This window comes from Miscanthus floridulus, chromosome 2 (assembly GCF_019320115.1).
Source record: "Miscanthus floridulus cultivar M001 chromosome 2, ASM1932011v1, whole genome shotgun sequence".
NCBI lineage: Eukaryota > Viridiplantae > Streptophyta > Magnoliopsida > Poales > Poaceae > Miscanthus > Miscanthus floridulus.
This window is the reverse complement of record NC_089581.1, coordinates 95,277,937-95,298,747: the sequence shown is the minus strand read 5'-3', so window position 1 is coordinate 95,298,747 and position 20,811 is coordinate 95,277,937. Positions and strand designations below refer to the sequence as shown.

Here is a 20,811-nt window from a genome sequence, read left to right as displayed (position 1 = left end):
GTATCTCAAATAGATGATCTTTGCTGATCCAAAAGCATAGATAAAGGCATCTGAATGTTGCAGTCATGAGATTAGGTGTTATATATCTAGCTTAACTATTTCTTTTTCTGAAAACTTAATGGGAAATTGTGCAAGTTCTATGCGCTCTGTGCATCTTTGCTTGTTTGAAAATGGCTGCTTGTGTTCAGCAACTAAAAATGCCAAAGTGTGTATGAATGTGTTCTTGGAACAGTACCAACTGAACCTACATTTGTTGTTGGTCCAGAACTTGCTGAAGTGTTCTTCATGTTGTTGTTGTGAACATGTTTCTGTGACCTGCGAGTGCGTTTTTCTGTGAACTTAATTTTAACTTGTGTATACTATGAGCTGGTATGAACTCAAGACATGCTTGATCCATTTTCTATCAATTAGGAACACAATGGTGCAGCAGTTTAATTTCAGTTTCTTTGTCGCAGTTATACTCTGACCTTTTGTGTTGGGGTCAATGGGTTCCAATTTCTACAAGTAGCTAATTACTCTTCGTCAGTCATTTGTGACATGCTAATGAAAATTTTGTGATCTGCTATTTTATTTTGATCAAATTGTACGACACTGCAGACTTACAGAGATGATGCAATAATTGTAGTTCCTAGTGGAACACAGTTTGTGGATAGAGACGTGACGAAGCAATATTTTTTGACATTTGATCCGTAGTTTTACCAAACAAATCGCTCTGACCTGATTTTCAGAAATTAAAGCGTGGTTTCTTCTTATAATTGATGTTGTCATGTCCTTTTTAGTGTATTGTATTTCACATCGTTCTTGGTCAAAGTTAGTAGCCTGAAACCAGAACTTGTATCCAATAGCAGGCTGTAGGCTCAACTCTTAGACATACTCCTATATAATCCATTTGAAACAGTCCAACATAGCAGTTGTGCTTTCCGTTTCTCCTATCACTGTAACTAATAGAAACAGAGAGTTATTTAGCCCCGCTCCCAGAAATTGCGCAACTAGATGCAAGAAGAGCAATTTTTCCCTAGTACCTTCGATAGATTCCAAGCCAACATGTTTTTGTCCATCTTTTCTGCTAGCATGGCTACTTCTTCCGCATCCATTGACTGCATGCGTATGGCAAATGGATTAAGGGTCAGCTACATTCAGTTTCAGTTATATTTTGAGCTTCCTTCAATCCGGTTGCTGACATCTCTGACCTGATCTGCTACATCCAGACTTAGAGAGAAAAGTCCATTGTTCAACGTTCAGCGCCACTTATTTGTCTTTGAAAAAAAATAAATATACACTAATCTGACAATGTCTCTGACATGCTCTTTGCTATACCACTGAACCATGTGATCTTAATTTTCTACTACATGGTTGTTGAAGTGCTCTTTTTCTATTAAGATCTGTTGTTGATGAAAACCAAACAAATAAAGCATTCAGTTACATAATTGCAATTAGCAATAGTGTAAATTACATGTATCGAGCACCGCAATTGTAGTTCTCAGCATATGCAATATGCTGGTGTTGAACCATTTGCCTCCTCATTTTGTCATTTTCCTGCTCTGAGCATATGCAATATGCTGGTGTTGACCATTTGCCTCCTCATTTTGTCATTTTCCTGCTAGCTGATCTATATACTCTACAAGTATACAACATTTGCCTATTTAACTTTTAATTTGTGTTCTTTTCATGTGTAAATGTTTCAAGCTGTGTATTTTGTTCATTTACCTTTTTCATAAGAATCCACTTGATTTTCACAAGGTTTTGGGTGAATCCACTCGCTGATCAATGATCTAGATGCTGGTGTTGCAAGATTTGGTGGGTTATTTTCTGTACATGTTTATTTTTCAATGCAATAGTGAAGAGGGTTTGTCCATTTTACCAGTTACATGCTATTTGGCAAGCTTTCTATGCAAGGATGAAGCCTCTCCTGTATATTTATGAATAATTTTTCTTTTGGGTCAGGAAAATACAGTTTTTGAATCTTCTTTGAGTTTGTTGTTGAAGGATATACTCTGTAGTTTTTTTTACAACAACTGTGTCTAGATCATCTTGCACAGACTTCACTTATCTGTCATTTATAAAGACTGATCTTTGTTGTCTGAGATTCAGTGCTTAAGCTGTGTTCTTTTGTGATGAAATCCATGTTTCAGATTCCTGATATTAGGAAACAGTACATCTGAAATGTATCCAATTTGCCTTATGATTAATTCTTCGTTAGGTTTAATGTCTATAGAGCTGAAATGAACCTAACTTGTGTCAAGTTCTAGATATGAAGAAATCATAACTGTCCAAACCTTCAAACTAGTGCTTTACCATGCTCACAATTATTGCTTAACAGGATCTTGTGTTTCTTAATCCTTGTAGCTAATGAAACACTACAATGCTCGTGCAATGAAAAACAAGGCGCGATTCCGCGCTCGCCTAGGCGCGCTTCAGCGCTGGGCGGAGGGGTAACGCCTCGCCTAGGGGGATAAGCGGAGAATAGGCGCCGTGCCACCAGATCCAGAGCCGCGCCGCCCGAGGGAGGGAGCTGCGCCGCCGGATCCATTGCCGAGCCGGTTCCTCCAGGCCTCCCTCCCAATCCCATCAGATGCGCATCCGTTTGAAGGAGAGGGGAAGGGAGTAGAAAGGAAAGGCAGGCCTTGGGTTGTGATGGCGTGGGGGCGCGAGGCGAAGCTGCGGCAACACACGAAGGTTGAGCCTGCGGCCTGCCTGCAGCCAGCCTCCAAGAGAGAGAGAGAGAGAGAGAGAGAGAGGTCACGGGAGAGAAGGGAGAAGAAGGTCACGGGAAAGAAGACGGACTGCTCGGGCTGCAGATGAGATGTGGATAAGGCCGAGCGATTTTGCGACTTGCCCCTCCACTTTGTAAAAAAATTCACAAATTTTCTTGCTATGATTTCCTTTACTGATTTCTTACATTCTAGTCCCTAGAACTTCTATTTTTTCACAAAATACCACTTCTATTGCTGTAGGAACTTCTATTTATTCAGCATTTCAGCAACTACATTTATATATTTATTCAGCTATACATGCCTGAATGCAAATTTATCAAAACGCCTAGAAAAACGCCTTGAAACGCCTAGGCCTGCCTAGGCGCTAGGCGATGGGTCACCGCCTAGAAACCGCCTAGCGCCTACAAAAACATTGTGCTCGTGTTATGTCAACAAGCGCAGTGGTTATGCAAGCTACCATGCTCACAACTGCTTCTGTTCTAGGGTTCAACCTCTTCACCTTCTGGGCGTCAAAAGGGGCTACAACTTCACCTTCACATTCCCTTCCTGTTGACCTGCCTCATCGTGCTGCTGGTGTACATCATCATCCAGGTTTGCCTGCCTGACAACAACATGGCCTTCCAAGTTCTGAATATCTGTCGTCTCCTGTGTCACATGTTTGGCTCACGGTTGAATAGAGCTGTTAAACTCTCATGTTCATAAAAAACAAACAAATAACACTAATTTCATTAGTTACAATCAGGAATAGTGTAAATTGCAAGTATTTAGCACTGCAACTGTAGGTGTCATAATATGCAATATGTGGAATTTATTGGTCTATTCTATAAGAAAAGGCTCCTAGGCCGGATGGATATATTGGTCTATTCTATAAGAAATGCTGTTACATAATCAAGAGTGATCTAATCAAGGCATTAATGGGCTTCTACAACCATAAGACATCAAAGACGCACTCATTCAATGAAGCAAATATAGTCCTGCTTCCTAAAAAACAAGAGCCAGCGACCGTATCAGACTATAGGCCAATTAGTCTCATCAACAGCCTCACCAAAGTGATCACAAAAATCTTGGCGACTCGTTTGGCACCACACATGAATGAGCTAGTCTCACATGCGCAGAATGCGTTCATCAAACGGAGATGCATACACGACAATTTCCTATATGCACAGGGTAATTCGGCTGCTTCCTAAGAAAAAACAACCAGCCCTATTCATCAAGTTGGATATCTCCAAGGCTTTTGATTCGGTGGGTTGGCAGTACCTGTTGGAAGTGTTTACTGCACTGGGATTTAGTGCCAAATGGCACGATTGGATATCAGATCTTCTAAGATCATCATCCTCGAAGATACTGGTCAATGGTGCACCAAGTCGCAACATAGCACACGCGAGGGGCCTCAGGCAAGGAGACCCATTGTTGCCATTACTATTTATCCTCGCCATTGATCCACTCCAAAGAATTATAGACCAAGCAGCACAAAATGGTCAGTGCCAGCCCACCCTTCCTAAGGCCACGAACCTGAGATGTTCCTTTTATGCGGATGATGCTGCACTTTTTGCAAATCCTTCACCTGTCGAGTTGTCAAACTTACAACAAATCCTACAATTTTTTGGAGAGTGCTCTGGCCTGCATGTTAATATGAGCAAGGCAGAAATTTACCCAATAAGACTAGAGCCTAACATGATTCAAAACATCATTCAAAATTTAAATGGGGAAATAAGTAGTTTTCCAGGTAAATACTTGGGGTTGCCACTGCATACAAGGAAGCTGTAGAAATTTGAAGTCCAACCTTTGATTGACAAAATTGGCTCTAGATTGCCAGGATGGAAAGGGAAATTCCTATCTTCTTCCGTGAGGGAGACTTTGGTGAAAACGGTGCTGTCATCTCTTCTAATTTATCATCTGACAGTTTTTTTCTTTTTCTCGATCATGCAAAAACTCCACCTATGTTGTCTCAACATAGCAGGTCCCAAGCCCTGGTAAAGGAGGAGGGTTGTGTTAGGCGTGACGAGCCAACGTTAAATCTAGCCATTATAATGGAGATGAAATCCGAAAGAAAATCGTTGGGCGTAACCCTCTTAGCGACGCGCCATATCAGAACCCGGGTATGGTGTTAAATGAGCAAGGGCCGGGTCGTCACCCCCGTGACGCGCCGTGTCGCGATCTGGGCACGGTGTCAAGTGATCAAGGATTGGGTCGTCTCATCCTTAGTGGCGCGCTACATCGGCGCCCGGGTGTAGTGAAAAATGAGCAAGGGTCTTCACATCTGATTCGACGGGTGCGAAGGGTAAGGAAGCTAGTCAAACCAACTAGGATCCGTTTAGGCAGTTGGAATGTAGGATCGCTTACATGTAAGTTAAGAGAATTAGTTGATACCGCGACTAGGAGGCGTGTAAATATATTATGCGTTCAAAAGACTAAATGGAAGGGTCAGAAGGCGAAGGAGGTGGATAATACAGGTTTCAAGCTTTGGTACACAGGGATAGTTGCGAATAGAAATAGAGTAGGAGTTTTGATTGATAAGAGCCTCAAGAATAGTGTGGTGGGAGTGAGAAGGCAAAGAGATAGAATTATCTTACTCAAGCTTGTCATAGGTGATATGGTCTTGAACGTAATTAGTGCGTATGCCCCCCAAGTAGGCCTCGACGAGAGTGCTAAGAGACAGTTCTAGGAAGACTTAGATGGTCTGATTAGAGCTGTACCTAGTAGTGAGAAGCTTTTTATAGGAAGAGATCTTAATGGGTATATAGGTACTACAAGCGCAGGTTTCGAGACAGTTCATGAAGGTTTTGGGTATGGTAGTAGGAATCAGGAGGGGGAGGAAGTTCTAGACTTCGCGGTAGCTTTTAACCTGATGATAGCCAACACTTTCTTTAGAAAGAGAGAATCTCATCTAGTGACTTTCATTAGCGGACAACACTCTAGCCAGATTGACTTTGTCCTTACAAGAAGAAAGAATAAACGAGCATGTTTGGGTTGCAAGGTGATACCAGGGGAGTGTGTTGTTTCTCAACATAAGCTTTTGGTGGCAGACTTTCGTTTTTAGGTGTGTGCCCGTAGGGATAAACAAGCTAAGATTGAAAGAACAAAGTGATGGAAACTGAAAGGGGAGACGTCAGAGGTATACAGGGAAAGGGTTATCAAAGAGGGCTCTTGGAAGGAAGAAGAGGACATAAACAACATGTGGAAGAAAATGGCAACCAACATTCGAAAGGTGGCCTCAGAGGTGTGTGGAGTAACCAAAGAAAGTGGAGGCAAGGCTAAAGATACTTGGTGGTGGAACGAGGAGTCCAAAGGGCTATTAAGGAGAAGAAAGAGTGCTATAGACGCTTGTACCATAACAGGAGTGTGGACAACATAGAGAAATACAAGGTGGCAAAGAAGACTGCAAAGCGAGCTGTAAGTGTGGCAAAGGGTAGAGCGTACGAGGATCTTTAACAACGTTTGAGTACGAAGGAAGGAGAGAAGGACATTTATAGGATGGCTAGGGTTCGTGAGAGAAAGACAAGAGACTTCAACCAAGTTAAATGCATTAAGGATGAAAGGGAGCATCTCTTGGTAAAGTAGGATGAGATCCGACATCGATGGCAAGAGTATTTTGACAAATTGTTCAATGGTGAGAATATGGACACAACATTTCAGTTCGATGACTCTTTTGATGACACCAATAGGCGCTTTGTGCGGAGAATCCAAGAATCTGAGGTTAGAGAGGCGTTGAAAAGGATGAAAGGAGGTAAGGCGATGGGACCGGATGGTATCCTAATCGAGGTGTGGAGATGCCTCGGGGACATAGCTATAGTATGGCTAACCAAGCTGTTCAACCATATTTTTCGATCGAACAAGATGCCTGATGAGTGGAGAAGTATATTGATACCAATTTACAAGAATAAGGGGGATATTCAAAGTTGTACTAATTACCGGGGAATTAAGTTGATGAGTCATACTATGAAGCTATGGGAGAGAGTTATCGAACATCGCTTGAGAGCAATAACGCGGGTCTCTATGAATCAATTTTGTTTCATGCCCGGAAGGTCAACCATGGAAGCCATTTTCTTAATAGGACAAGTTATGGAGCGGTATAGGGAGAAGAAGAAAGACCTACATATGATTTTTATTGACTTGGAGAAGGCTTATGATAAAATACCAAGGAATGTTATGTGGTGGGCTTTGGACAAACATAAAGTTCCAACGAAGTACGTCAGGCTCATTAAGGACATGTACAACAATGTTATGACTAGAGTTCGAACAAGTGATGGAGACACAAATGATTTTCCGATTAGGATAGGACTACATCAAGGGTCAGCTTTGAGCCCTTATTTGTTTGCTTTAGTGATGGATGAGGTCACAAGGGACATACAAGGGGACATCCCTTGGTGTATGCTTTTCGCGGACGATGTAGTGCTAGTTGATGAAAGCCGAATAAGAGTGAATCAAAAACTGGAGTTATGACGGGAGACTTTGGAGTCCAAAGGTTTTAGACTCAGTAGAACTAAAACTGAGTATATGAGATGTGACTTCGGCACTACTATTCGGGAGGAGGAAGATATTAGTTTGAAAGGTCAAGTAGTGCCTAGGAAGGATACCTTTCGATATTTAGGATCAATGCTACAGAGAGACGGGGATATTGATGAAGATGTTAGCCATAGAATCAAAGTAGGGTGGATGAAGTGGCAGCAAGCATCTGGTGTCCTATGTGACAAAAGGGTACCACAGAAGCTAAAAGACAAGTTTTATAAGACGGCGATTAGACCTGCTATGTTGTATGGTGCAGAATGTTGGCCTACGAAAAGACGATATGTTCAACAGATAAGTGTCGCGGAAATGCGTATGTTGCGTTGGATTTGCGGTCATACAAAAAGGGATCGAGTTCGGAACGATGATATACGTGATAAATTAGGGGTAGCACCAATTGAAGAAAAGCTTGTCCAACACCGGTTGAGATGGTTTGGACATGTCCAACGGAGACCTCCAGAGGCACCGGTGTGTAGTGGAATCCTAAGCCAGGATAGTAACGTGAAGAGAGGCAGAGGAAGACCGAAGTTGACTTAGGTAGAGGCAATAAAAGAAGACTTGAAAGGATGGAATATACCCAAAGACTTAGCCTTAGATAGGAGTGCTTGGAAGACAGCTATTCACGTGCCTGAACCTTGATTGCTTCTGCTGGGTTTAACTCTAGCCTACCCCAACTTGTTTGGGACTTAAAGGCTTTGTTGTTGTTGTTGTCGTCGTCGTCTTGATCATGCAAAAGGTTTGCGCGTCTTTTTATTAAGGTAGAGAAAAAGTCTAATACAACACACCTTTGTATTATCTAAAAGAGAGCAAGATATACTTTGCAATAAGCATCAAATATACCGCAACATTTAGGAAAAAGTCAAATGTTGTTCTACAAAGAATAAATAATAGAAGTGACTTAAATTTAAAGTATTTTAGAACATATACTTACATGATTTTATGATCATTATTGTGATCATTTAATATTTTCCCCATCCCTGGACTTTTGTACTTCCTCCTGCTAGAAGAAAATAGTGCTTCAGTACACAGAAAAGGGCTAAAACAATTTCAAGCAAGAAGAACAAATGTAGGTTGGAATTAAATAAGATAACTGAAAAAAATCCTAATACACTGAGTTCAAAATTAAATACTTTGTGGTAGCCATTCTCTTCTTATGAGCAACAAGGACAGGTAGGTGGTCATCATTATCTTCATCTTCACCAACTACAGGCTGCTTCGCAGAAGCAGCATTCTTGCCACTAGCCTCACTAATTATAGGCTCTTCTGTGGAAGCATCATTCTTGTCATCAGCCTTAGTAACAATGTCTTGTGTGATCTCATGATCTTGAATTGGCACAGTATGCACTAGACTGAACTCCCTGTTGAGCACAAGAAGCTTTGTATTATCTGAAACAGAGCAAGAGATACTTTGCAATAAGCATAACATTTAGGCATAAGTGTGCGGGTGTCCTCCCCCCCCCCCCCCCCCCCCCCCCCTCAAATTATTAAAAAAAACATTTAGCAAAAGCCAAATGCTGTTCAACCAAGAAAAAACTGTATTAAGTGACTCGAATTTAAAGTATTTTAGAACGTATACTACATGATTGCATAATCTGTCATGTGCGGACGCGTGTACGTCAGGCGCAGGCGCGCCCGCGACGTACGCAGGGCGGCCGAACGCGCTGCTCGCCAGGCGCAAGCCGCGCCCACGGAGGCCCAGCAGCCACTGCGTGGCTAGAAGGGCTCAGATTTAGAAAGTAATCAAGTTATTTTCCTTGAAATTAGCATCTATTTGTTACCTAAAATTAGGAGGTTTGTTTCCCTTTGATAGCAGCCGCATAGGCTATAAACATTTGTAATTGGCACTTGAGAAATGAAGCAAGAATATTATCTCTTCCTATCTCATCTACAAGCCTGCGGTAGAGGGGTATAACCTCACCGGAGAAGACGGCCGACGGCTACGAGTTGCGTAGCCGAGGCCCAGCGCGTCGAGGGTTCGACGACCTTGACAGCCTGGTATCGGTAGTCAGCCGCTCATCTTCCTCGCGCTCCCAATCAGCCGCGCCAGATCCCCACCGCTGCCAGCCGCCGCCCACCCACGCTACACCCACCGCGCCCAGTCCGCAGCCACCCATGGCCGAGCCGACCATCGCCGACCTCCTCAAGGAGATGAGGGCCGTGTCCGCAGAGCTCTCCACCCTGAAGGCCGACGTCGCCTCCATCAAGGCGAAGCCGTCCACGACTGAGAGCAGCAGCGACCGTCACGACAGCCCGCGCGAACTCGAGTTCCACCCGAAGCACAAGAAGTGGGATTTTCCCCACTACGATGGCACGTCCGACCCCATGTTGTTCCTCAACAAGTGTGAGGCGTACTTCCGGCAACATCGCACCATGACGGAAGAGCGAGTGCGCATGGCGTCCTACCACCTGGACGACGCCGCGCAGCTGTGGTTCATCCAGCTGCAGGATGACGAGGGCTCGCCGTCGTGGGGGAATTTCAAGGACCTCCTGAATCTGCGGTTCGGGCCTCCCCTGCGCTCTGCCCCCATGTTCGAGTTGGCGCAGTGCCGTCGCGACGGCACCGTGGAGGAGTACGCCAACCGGTTCCAGGCCCTCCTACCTCGCGCCGGCCGGCTCGACGAGGCGCAGCGGGTCCAGCTCTTCACCGGCGGCCTCAGGCCTCCGCTCAGCAGCGCCGTCCGCATCCACCACCCGGACTCCCTCGCCGCCGCCATGAGCCTGGCCCGCCAGGTCGAATTGATGGAGCTGGAACGACCTGCACCACCTCCTCCGCGAGCGGGCGCGCGCGGACCTCCACCAGCCACGGCCCGGGCCGCCCTGCCGGCCCCGCCGCCCATCCTGGCACTGCCGGCACCGCCGGCGGCTGCGCAGCCGGGCCGGACCGAGGGCGCCCAGCGCCGCCTCACGCCAGATGAGATGGCCGAACGCCGTCGCCTGGGTCTGTGCTTTAACTGCAACGAACGGTACACCCGTGGCCATAACCGCTTCTGCAGGCGTATATTCTTCGTCGAAGGGGTCGAACTGGAAGCCGAAGACGACGACGCGAAGGCCGTGGACGACGCAGGGGCGCCCTGTTTCTCCCTCCAGGCGTTGGCCGGGGTGCCGATGGCGGGCACCATGCAGATCAGGGTGACCCTAGGCCCCCAAGCGCTCGTGGCTCTCCTCGACTCCGGCAGCACGCATAACTACATCTCGGAGGACGCGGCGCGACGCTCCGGACTTCCCCTCCACCAGCGACCCCGCCTCACTGCGTTGGTGGCCAATGGGGAGCGCGTCACGTGCGCCGGCGTCCTCCGCGCGGCGCCGCTGCTCGTCGATGGCGAGACGTTCCCGGCCGACCTCTTCGTCATGCCGTTGGCGGGGTACGACATCGTCCTCGGCACCCACTGGCTGGGCGCACTCGGGGCCATCGTCTGGGACTTGTGCCACCAGCGCATGTCCTTCTAGCGCGCCGAGCGCACCATCACCTGGACCAGCGTCGCCCCGCCATCGACTCCGGCTCTCCGCGCGACGCTCGACACCGACTCCCTCCTCGAGGCGCTGCTGATCGCGTACGGAGGGGTCTTCGCCGACCCAACAGGCCTGCCCCCCATACGTGCGCACGACCACCGCATCACGCTCAAGCCCGACGCCCATCCGGTGGCCGTGCGCCCCTACCGGTACCCGGCGACGCACAAGGATGAATTGGAGCGACAGTGCGCCGCCATGATGGAGCAAGGCATCGTCCGTCGAAGTGACTCGCCGTTCTCGTCACCCGTCCTCCTCGTCAAGAAGCCGGACGGCTCGTGGCGTTTCTGCGTCGACTACCGGGCGCTGAACGCGCTAACGGTCAAGGACGCCTTCCCGATCCCGGTGGTCGATGAGCTCCTCGACGAGCTCCATGGCGCCCAGTTCTTCACCAAGCTGGACCTGCGCTCGGGCTATCACCAAGTGCGCATGCGTTCGGAGGACGTCCACAAGACGGCGTTCCGCACCCATGATGGCTTGTACGAGTTCCTGGTGATGGCGTTCGGTCTAAGCAAAGCTCCTGCAACGTTTCAAGCACTGATGAATGACGTGCTCCGGCCGTTCCTCCGCCGCTTCGTCTTGGTCTTTTTTGATGACATTTTGATCTACAGCTCGTCATGGGCGGACCACCTACGCCACCTCCGGACCGTCCTCGACACGATACGCCGCCACCAGCTCTACGTCAAGCGGTCCAAGTGCTCTTTCGGGGCGCCCTCCGTCGCCTACCTCGGCCACATCATCTCCTCCGCCGGGGTGGCCATGGACCCCGCCAAGGTCCAGGCGATCGTCGACTGGCCCACACCTCGCTCCCCCCGGGCGGTTCGCGGCTTCCTCGGTCTCGCGGGTTACTACCGCAAGTTCGTCCACAATTACGGGACGATCGCCGCGCCACTGACGGGCTTGCTCAAGAAAGAGGGCTTCTCGTGGGACGACTCCTCATCCACGGCTTTCGCGGCACTCAAGTCCGCCGTGACGACGGCCCCGGTGCTCGCCATGCCCGACTTCGCCAAGCTGTTCATCGTCGAGTGCGACGCCTCCACGTCCGGCTTTGGCGCCGTGCTCGTCCAGGAGGGCCACCCCGTCGCGTTCTTCAGCAGGCCGGTAGCGCACCGCCACTCTTCGCTCGCCGCGTATGAACGCGAGTTGATCGGGCTGGTGCAGGCGATCCGGCACTGGCGACCGTACCTGTGGGGGCGGCGCTTCGTCGTCAAGACCGATCATTATAGCCTCAAGTACCTTCTCGACCAGCGCCTCGCCACGATCCTACAGCATCATTGGGTCGGCAAGCTCCTCGGCTTCGATTTCTCGGTGGAATACCGGTCGGGCGCCACGAACGTCGTCGCTGAAGCCTTGTCGCGCCGCGACCAGGATGCTGCAGGGGTGCTGCTGGCCATCTCGGCGCCCCGTTTTGACTTCATCGAGCGGCTTCGCCACGCCCAGGCCACGGACCCGGCCCTGGTCGCCCTACACGACGAGCTCCGCTCCGGTGCACGCACTGCGCCGTGGACGCTGGTGGACGGCTTGGTCGCCTACACAGGGCGGCTGTACATCCCACCGGCCTCACCGCTTGTGCAGGAGATCGTGGCTGCTGTCCACGCCGACGGCCACGAGGGAATCCACCGCACCCTCCATAGGCTCCGGCGCGACTTTCATTTTCCCAACATGCGTACTTTGGTGCAGGACTTTGTGAAGGCTTGCGTCACCTGCCAGCAGTACAAGGCCGACCATCTACAGCCGGCCGGCCTACTGCAGTCCCTCCCGGTGCCGTCCGCGGTCTGGGCTGACCTCGGCATCGACTTCATTGAGGCGCTCCCCAAGGTCCAGGGCAAGACGGTTATTCTCTCCGTGGTGGATCGCTTCAGCAAGTACTGCCATTTTATTCCCTTGGCGCATCCCTACACCGCCGAGTCCGTCGCCAACGCCTTCTTCGCCGACATCGTCCGCCTCCATGGCGTCCCGCAGTCCATTACATCGGACCGCGACCCGGTGTTCACCTCGGCGTTCTGGCAGGAGCTCATGAGGCTCACGGGGACGAAGCTCTACATGTCATCCACCTTCCACCCGCAAACGGACGGCCAAACGGAGGCCGCCAACCGGGTCATCGTCATGTACTTGAGATGCTTCACCGGCGATCGCCCCCGGCAGTGGATCCGGTGGCTGCCATGGGCGGAGTACACCTACAACACCGCCTTTCAGTCCTCCCTGCGCGACACTCCCTTTCGTGTGGTTTATGGCAGGGACCCGCCAACCATCCGGTCCTATGAGCAGGGCGAAGCTCGTGTCGCTGCGGTCGCCCAGGAGATGGAGGAACGGGCGGCGTTCTTGGACGACGTTCGTGTCCGTCTTGAGCAGGCTCAGGCGGTCCAGAAGCGAGTCTACGACCAGCATCATCGTCGCGTCGTCTACAACGTTGGTGATTGGGCGCTTCTGCGTCTCCGGCAGCGTACTGCTGCGTCCTTGCCTCGCGCGGTGCGCGGTAAGCTGAAGCCGCGCTTCGTCGGGCCCTACCTGGTGACCGAGGTCATCAACGAGGCGGCTGTGCGCTTGCAGCTGCCACCAGATGCCCGGCTGCACGATGTCTTCCACGTGGGCGTCCTCAAGAAGTTTGTGGGAACTCCGCCGGCTGCTCCACCGGCGCTGCCGCCCCTCTGCAACGGTGCTGTCGTGCCCGCGCCATCGCGGGTGTCCCAGGGCCGCCTGGTTCGCGGTGTCCGACAGGTCCTCGTCGAATGGGAAGGTCAAGACCCCGCCTCCGCTTCCTGGGAAGATTGGGACGATTTCCGTGCTCGGTTTCCTTCTTTTCAGCTCGAGGACGAGCTGGCCTTCGAGGCGGGGAGAGATGTCATGTGCGGACGCGTGTACGTCAGGCGCAGGCGCGCCCGCGACGTACGCAGGGCGGCCGAACGCGCTGCTCGCCAGGCGCAAGCCGCGCCCACGGAGGCCCAGCAGCCACTGCGTGGCTAGAAGGGCTCAGATTTAGAAAGTAATCAAGTTATTTTCCTTGAAATTAGCATCTATTTGTTACCTAAAATTAGGAGGTTTGTTTCCCTTTGATAGCAGCCGCATAGGCTATAAACATTTGTAATTGGCACTTGAGAAATGAAGCAAGAATATTATCTCTTCCTATCTCATCTACAAGCCTGCGGTAGAGGGGTATAACCTCACCGGAGAAGACGGCCGACGGCTACGAGTTGCGTAGCCGAGGCCCGGCGCGTCGAGGGTTCGACGACCTTGACATAATCATTATTCACATCCAGAATCTGGAACTTCTTCTAATGATGTGGGATTCTCCTAGTGTTAACATTCAACATTTAGTATAAACTTTCCTTACCAAATGTCTCTTAGTGAGGATTCCCATGTGCTATGACTAGTGGTAATGTTTTATTACTACTTAAAAACATTAGGAGAACTCCATTTTGGTAGTGATTTTGACCACTAAACACATAAAAGAGCTACTAAATTTCAAGCTAGAAGAACAAATGTAGGTTGAAATTAGATAAGATAACTGAAAAATCTAATACACTGAGTTCAAAATTAAATACTTTCTGGTAGCCATTCTCTTCTCATAAGCAACGCGGACAGGTAGGTGGTCATCACTGTAATCATCTTCACCAACTATAGGCTGCTTTGGAGAAGCAGCATTCTTGCCACTAGCCTCACTAATTATAGGCTCTTCTAGGGAAGCCTCATTCTTGCCATCAGCCTTAGTAACAATGTCTTCTTGTGTGATCTCATGATCTTGAATTGGCATAGTTTGCACTACACTGTACTCCCTGTTGAGCACAAGAGGCTTTTGTATTATCTAAAACAGAGAAAGAGATAGTTTGCAATAAGCATCAAATGTACCACAACATTTAGGAAAAAGTCAAATATTGTTCTACCAAGAATAAATAATAGAAGTGACTCGAATTTAAAGTATTTTACAACACATACTTACATAATTTTATAATCATTATTTTGACCACTTAACACTTTCCCTATCCCTGGAGTTCTGTACTTCGTCCTTCTAGAAGAAAATAGTGCTTTAGTACACAGAAAAGAGCTACTAAATTTCAAGCAAGAAGAACAAATGTAGGCTGTAATTAAATAAGATAACTGAAAAAAATCTAATACACTGAGTTCAAAATTAAATACTTTCTAGTAGCCATTCTCTTCTCATAAGCAACGGGGATAGGTAGGTGCTCATCACTGTAATCATCTTCACCAACTATAGGCTGCTTTGGAGAAGCCACATTCTTGCCACCAGCCTCACTAATTAGAGGCTCTTTCGAGGAGGCATCATTCTTGCCATCGGCCTTAGTAACATTAGGCTCCTTGAGAGAAGGCTCTTTATTTCCGTTAGCCTCATTGCCTTGATGCTTTCTTTTCAAGCATGCAGGAGTTTCAGTTTTACTAGTAAGTTTATTACTAGTGTGGGCTTGATCATCACTGGCAGAATGATTGTAAATTCTTCCTGACAAGTGAATAGAGCTACTCCCAGAAACTGAGAGGAAGACACTTTCTCTCTCCTCGTATTCGATCTCCAGGTCGCAAATGTGGTTCGTTGGGTTCAACGCACAGATCTTCACAGGATTCATATTGCCAACATTGCACTCCAGCATGCTCCAGCCAACATCAGCATAACTACCTAGCAACGCCTGAAAAGCAGATCACCAAAATCCAATCATGCTTTAAATAGTGAAGGGAATTTAAGCAAGGGTTCTAGTGTTCAGATAGAAGCACTAAACTACTACATTTCCATGCATAATGACAGGGAATCAGAGAAGAAATTATTGTAATAAAATGTGTGATTGTATTTATAATGATCAATGGGAAAGGATAGTAACCTTTAGTCTGGATCTCCTAAAAATTACGAGAATAAGATCCAAACAGGTGGATTCTAGGGGAACTTTTTTTTTATAATCCAACCACAAGATTCTCACAATCCAACTATCCACCACAACCCTGTTATTTGGAGATAACAAATCCAACCAACTAGTATCTCTATTAATAATCTAGGATCCAAACAAATCTCATTCTTTATCCAGAATCCAGATTCTCTTAATCACTATCTAGAACCAAGATCCTCATAATCCAAACAGGCCATTAATTTTTGTAGTCTTTTATAGGACATTGTTAAGCTGGCAGTGTACTCACACGATACTCAAGCACTGCACCAAATCAGTTCTGTGTATTTTGTTCCAACATTAGAGTTGCAGATGACGAGAAAATTTCAGTTATTGAAAAATGCAAGAGAAGTTATGATTGTACAATAGAACTAGCTAAAGATTTGCAGTGAACAAAACAAAAAGAAACTATGATTGCACAGCAGAACTAGCTAAATTTCACATATCAAGCCTATACTAATAAAAAGAAACTATGATTGCACCCACAAACAGAACTAGCTAAAGATTTTAAGTGTGAGGCACAAGTGCATAACTTCGGGGGAGGTTGAAGAGTAATTCCTATGAACAAATTGATCAATGACAAAGACCAGATTTTGCACTGCCAACCAAGTTATCGGTGTGGTGTGAGAAATTACAGACGGCAATAAGATTTTGGTATATATTATGACATGCTTTCAAGATATGGGGAGAAAATATTTCTGGAATGGAGCATTGTGACTGATTTTACAAGAAATATATGTTTCCACAAGCACGAGAAATACATTGATTTTGGTATATGTTATGGCATGCTTGAAAATATGGATAAAAAAGAAGCTTTCAAGTTTTAGCGAAGGGAGATTTTAAGGTATACCACTTTCATAGGAGACATTGGTTTCCTTTGATCGAATGGCTAGGATCTGCTATTATTTTAAAGGGGATAAGATATCATTTTGACCTTCTAAAGGTTATTGCAGTCACCGCACCCTTCCATGTTAATGGGAAAGGATCCCATGGAAATAATCAGTAAATGTAATGACTGTCACTCTATATCTGTAGAGGGATTGCTATTATTCTGAAGAAATGTCTATACATGTCAAATTTTGCAAGGACATTATTAAATAAATGAGTGAAATCACACCATGTAACAACAGAAAGCAAAAAAAGTTTGTAATCGAGTTAATATAGATATAAAATTATTATTATGTAGGAAAGTCTAATATGCTTTCAAATTAAATTTGATAGCCTATGTGGTTTGTAATATATTATCTAGCTGGTTGCAAATTTAAGTAATGTAAGACTTAGGGCGTGATTGGTTGAGAGAAGAAACCACGGCCTGGCCCCTGGGATGCATGACGCGCTGATTGGTTAGCTGGATGCAGGCTTCAGCCTGGCACAGTCGGTGCAAATGTGGCTTCCCAGCCAGGCTCTGCGGAAACGGAAATGAGATCAGTTTCCTGCGAGCCAGGCTCGCGCGGTGCCGTGCGCACGTACGACGTCCAGGTTTTCTACTCTATGAAAGCACACGCACGGGCAACCAATCACGAGCTGCGTTCAACCAGGCCCGTGCGGTGATGCAAACCAAACAAAGGCGTTTGCATCCGTCGAACCTGGCCATGCTTGCCCTGGCTCTGCTACGCAGCCTGGCTCATCCGCGTACGCCATCCAATCACGCCCTTAACTTCGCTCCAATGTGTTCCAAAATTTTAATTCAGACACTACTTCGGAGTATGTATAATTTCAAATTGCAAATTATAGTACAGAACACGTATCCTAAACAATGTGATAGAACAGGAAGCAATGACTTTGTGGAAAACTGAAACTGACGATCGATGTGCTCACACTTCGACTGAAGATCCACTGAAGGAAGTCTAATAATGAACAATGCTTTGATTAATAACAGATGTGATTAATTTGCAAAATCATATAAACATATTAATGTGACACATGCATACAGATTATTAATATGGTAACAACCATGTGGTGGCTTACAAGTGAGAGATACTAACTAGCTGCCATTCCAACAGCTGGTTGTAGCAGACAATCAAGGAGTAAAATCTAAAAATCAGTGCAACTAAAATTATTTTTTCCTTACAAGGAAAATAACTTTCCTCTGTTGACTAGATATGCCGTTTTTATCTCCTGTTGTTATTACAGACAAAACAAAGGACGACATAATAAAGAACAAATCAAAATGTGAGCACAGCTAAACTACTAAAAAAGACAGATTACTTCAGCGTGCCGTGTGGACCTAATTAAAAACACGGGTTTCGTCTCCATCTGTGCGTGCAGCAACATGGTAGAGCTTTTGGAAGCATCATTGTATTAAAATAAAAGGAGATATGCAACCTAAGTGAAGGGGCATAGAGAAACCCAAAGAGGCCATGAGCCAAAGAGACGGTCCACCTGGGTGATTCGGAAGCGGCGGCCGGGGGAGGGCTGGTAGATGTACGGCTCGCCGGGCTTCACATCCACTCCTGCGCCCAAGGACAGCGGCAAAAATCATATCCAAAGCAAATTAAGATCAATTAGCAAGATTGGTTGCAGGAATCAGGAAGCAAAATGTTGGGAGCTAGAGACTGGAGCGGTGATGGAAGATGAAAGCCTTAGCTGAGTAGTACCCCAGAAGGTCATGGCGACCTCGAGCGTATCGGCCGGAGGGGAAAACTGCGATTGGAGGGAGCGCACTGATCGTGACCCTTCGCTTGGTTTGCGGAGGATGACGGGGTGACGGGGTGACGGCCTGACGGCAGGGTGGCTCGGTTTACGAGGCAGTGTCACGTCGATGCAAAGCGACAGTGGAGCAGGACTGCAGGAGGCGAGGAGACGTGGAGTATCCGAGTTCGGATATTTAATATCTCATATCATATCCATATCTAAATATTTAAATTGTATATTTATGATGTCGATATATAATCGTATTTTATTTTTTATGATTGGCACTATCTGTATTAGAATTTGAATCAGGATAAAAATATAAAAATAAATATAATATCAGTAATATCCGTCCGTATATCTGTTTTCATCTCTCGCTCTGAGGGCTCATCTATCCCCGTTCGGTTTACTACATATTCGATTTGTTCGACTTTTTTTCAATCGCAACAGTATTTTTTTCTCCCCACAATTCAATTAGAACAGTGTTTTTTAGTTAGTTTCAGTCAAAATTCTACTAACCGAACGGACGGGGCTATGAAACCTGTTGGCCACGAGGGGAGCACAGCGCGCCCAGGGTAGCCAAAAAGATGTCGCCCGTCTGATTGCATCCCAACGGTGCGATAGCACTGACTGTGGCTTTATAGCCTATTCGTTTGGCTATGACTTGTCGTAAACGATCGTAAATTTTCAGCCGAAACATTATTTTTCTCTCACATAAACCAGCCAACAGTACTTCTTAGCTTGCCCCCGGCGGGGTTAAAGGCCGTACATGCTTTCTGCCGTTGTCGTGCAGGCATTGGTCGGTTGGGTTCGTTGTCTAACGGCGATTGGTTGAAGTACGCGGGCCCAGTGGCATCCTCGGCTCAAAAGGCCGCTTTTGGCCTGTCCTTGCGGGTGGCTGTGCGGGCGAAGTCGTCGTTGAATTGCGGGTGACGTGCCATCGCTGGCCGGTGGGGACGTATAGGCTGTGTGGGACGAGGCCCCGCGTGTTAGCGTCATTTGCTAGGGCCGCACCGCTATGTCCTGCGTTCGGGTTCGCTCGGTCCCTGGATAAGATTGCCGTTCGCCCCGCCCTTTTCGTCTCCCCTCCGTTCGACCAGCTGCGTGAGGTGCGTTACCCCACTGTATCTCTTTCCTCGGTTTTTTCTAGATGTCTCCCCCCGGGCGGTGCTGGATTGCTGGCTGACAATATGCCGTTGGCGTCGAAACCCGTGATTTGTAGGCTGCTTCGGGAAGCGAGGCGGCTGCTAGATTTGTTTCCGTTGGCGAGCTGTGCGAAGCCTGTGCGGGGCAGGTGGCCGAGCTGAGCCGGGACCATAGCTGCCGAGCCCCTGCATCTTCTTGCTTCTTTGCGTCCGCCTCCTCCTGGTATGGATCTCTTAGATCTTGAGCTATTACATTACGTATTCCGTGCTCACATTGCTGCTCATGGAAGCGTCTGACATCTTGGGCTGTTTTCCTTTTTGCGGGATGATTTTCTCGGTTTTGCCGTTTGTGGGCTTTTCCCGTGTTGCGTTTTTTTCCCTTTTTTTCTTTTGGAAAAGTGTTCTACATTTCCGCCTTTCGCGCTTACAGAGCGGATCGATGTTTGCGGTAGGAGCGTCCTACCTCTCTTTGCTACAGATTGTGGCGGCTAAGTGTGGCCTGCTCTATGCGTCCGTGGTGTTTGAGGTAGCAGGAGACGGGTCACCTGTGTAACATTTCTGGTGCTAGGGGGTGGTGTTCCATGGATTAAATTTTAGTCAATGTCACATCGAACATTCGGATGTTATTTAGGAGAACTAAATATGAGTTATTATAAAACTATTACATAGATGGAGACTAATTTACGAGATAAATTTATTAAGCCAAATTAATCCGCCACTAGCACATATTTACTGTAGCATCACATTGTCAAATCATGGACTAATTAGGCTTAAAAAATTCGTCTCGCAAAATTAGCCACAAACTGTGCAATTAGTTATTTTTTCCGTCTATATTTAATACTTCATGCATATGTCCAAACATTCGATGTGACAGGGACTAAAATTTTCCTGTAGGAACCAAACACCCCCTTAGTCATGAGTTAAGCAGCAAATTTGGACTTAACTAGAATATGATCATGATCTTTAGTTCTTTATCTCGGAAGTGGTGATAAAGACATTAAGGTCAAATCTATGAATTAAGTCCCAACTTGAATTTGGACAACGCACCTTTGCTTATATATACTTATTTCATATACATTATATTAACATGTATCCATAGTGAACTTTGAAAAAGTTGCATAAAATTTAGAATAAAAAAATCAGATAAAATAATAAGTTATAACTTTTCCTTGAATTACTTCATCAGGTGAATGGGATATGGGATGTCGACCAAACCTTGCAACCTTGCTCAAACAGTTATGTCAGCGTAGAAACGTGTTAATGTGGCCTGACACACAGCAAGCCGAAAGGATCTGCTTTATGGAGCAAGGCTGGAGATCTGCTTGGCTTTGACGTAGGACCAGCTGATCTGCTTCCTTCGATGGTGCTTACAGTCAATTGATGCACCTGCAATAAAGAGAGAGAGTTATCGTAGTTAAGGTG

At 47.1% G+C, this 20,811-nt stretch overlaps 2 protein-coding genes across 3 annotated transcripts in view; one reads left to right on the top strand and one right to left on the bottom strand.

Annotated features, from left to right (window-relative positions):
• The window catches only part of LOC136539219 (uncharacterized), a 24,563-nt gene extending 21,010 nt beyond the window's left edge, over positions 1 to 3,553 (top strand). The window contains exons 2-3 of the transcript XR_010779609.1: positions 2,347 to 2,371; positions 3,138 to 3,553. The gene's annotated coding sequence lies outside the window, so the exon portion shown is untranslated. The remainder of the gene's footprint in view (positions 1 to 2,346; positions 2,372 to 3,137) is intronic.
• A 10,725-nt stretch (positions 3,554 to 14,278) lies between these two features.
• Positions 14,279 to 18,295, bottom strand: LOC136539218 (histone deacetylase HDT1-like). 2 transcript variants are annotated; one of them, XM_066531155.1, is made up of 5 exons: positions 18,211 to 18,295; positions 17,996 to 18,066; positions 14,862 to 15,364; positions 14,665 to 14,733; positions 14,279 to 14,529 (listed from the first exon to the last, which is right to left on the bottom strand). In XM_066531155.1, the coding sequence occupies exons 1-5, from the start codon at positions 18,221 to 18,223 to the stop codon at positions 14,526 to 14,528; spliced, it is 660 nt and encodes a 219-aa protein (XP_066387252.1). In that variant the 5' UTR covers positions 18,224 to 18,295; the 3' UTR covers positions 14,279 to 14,525. The 2 variants fall into 2 exon arrangements, with proteins under 2 accessions (XP_066387252.1, XP_066387253.1); XM_066531156.1 differs by having other exon boundaries at positions 14,518 to 14,529; positions 14,665 to 14,730.
• Between the last annotated feature and the right edge of the window lie 2,516 nt (positions 18,296 to 20,811).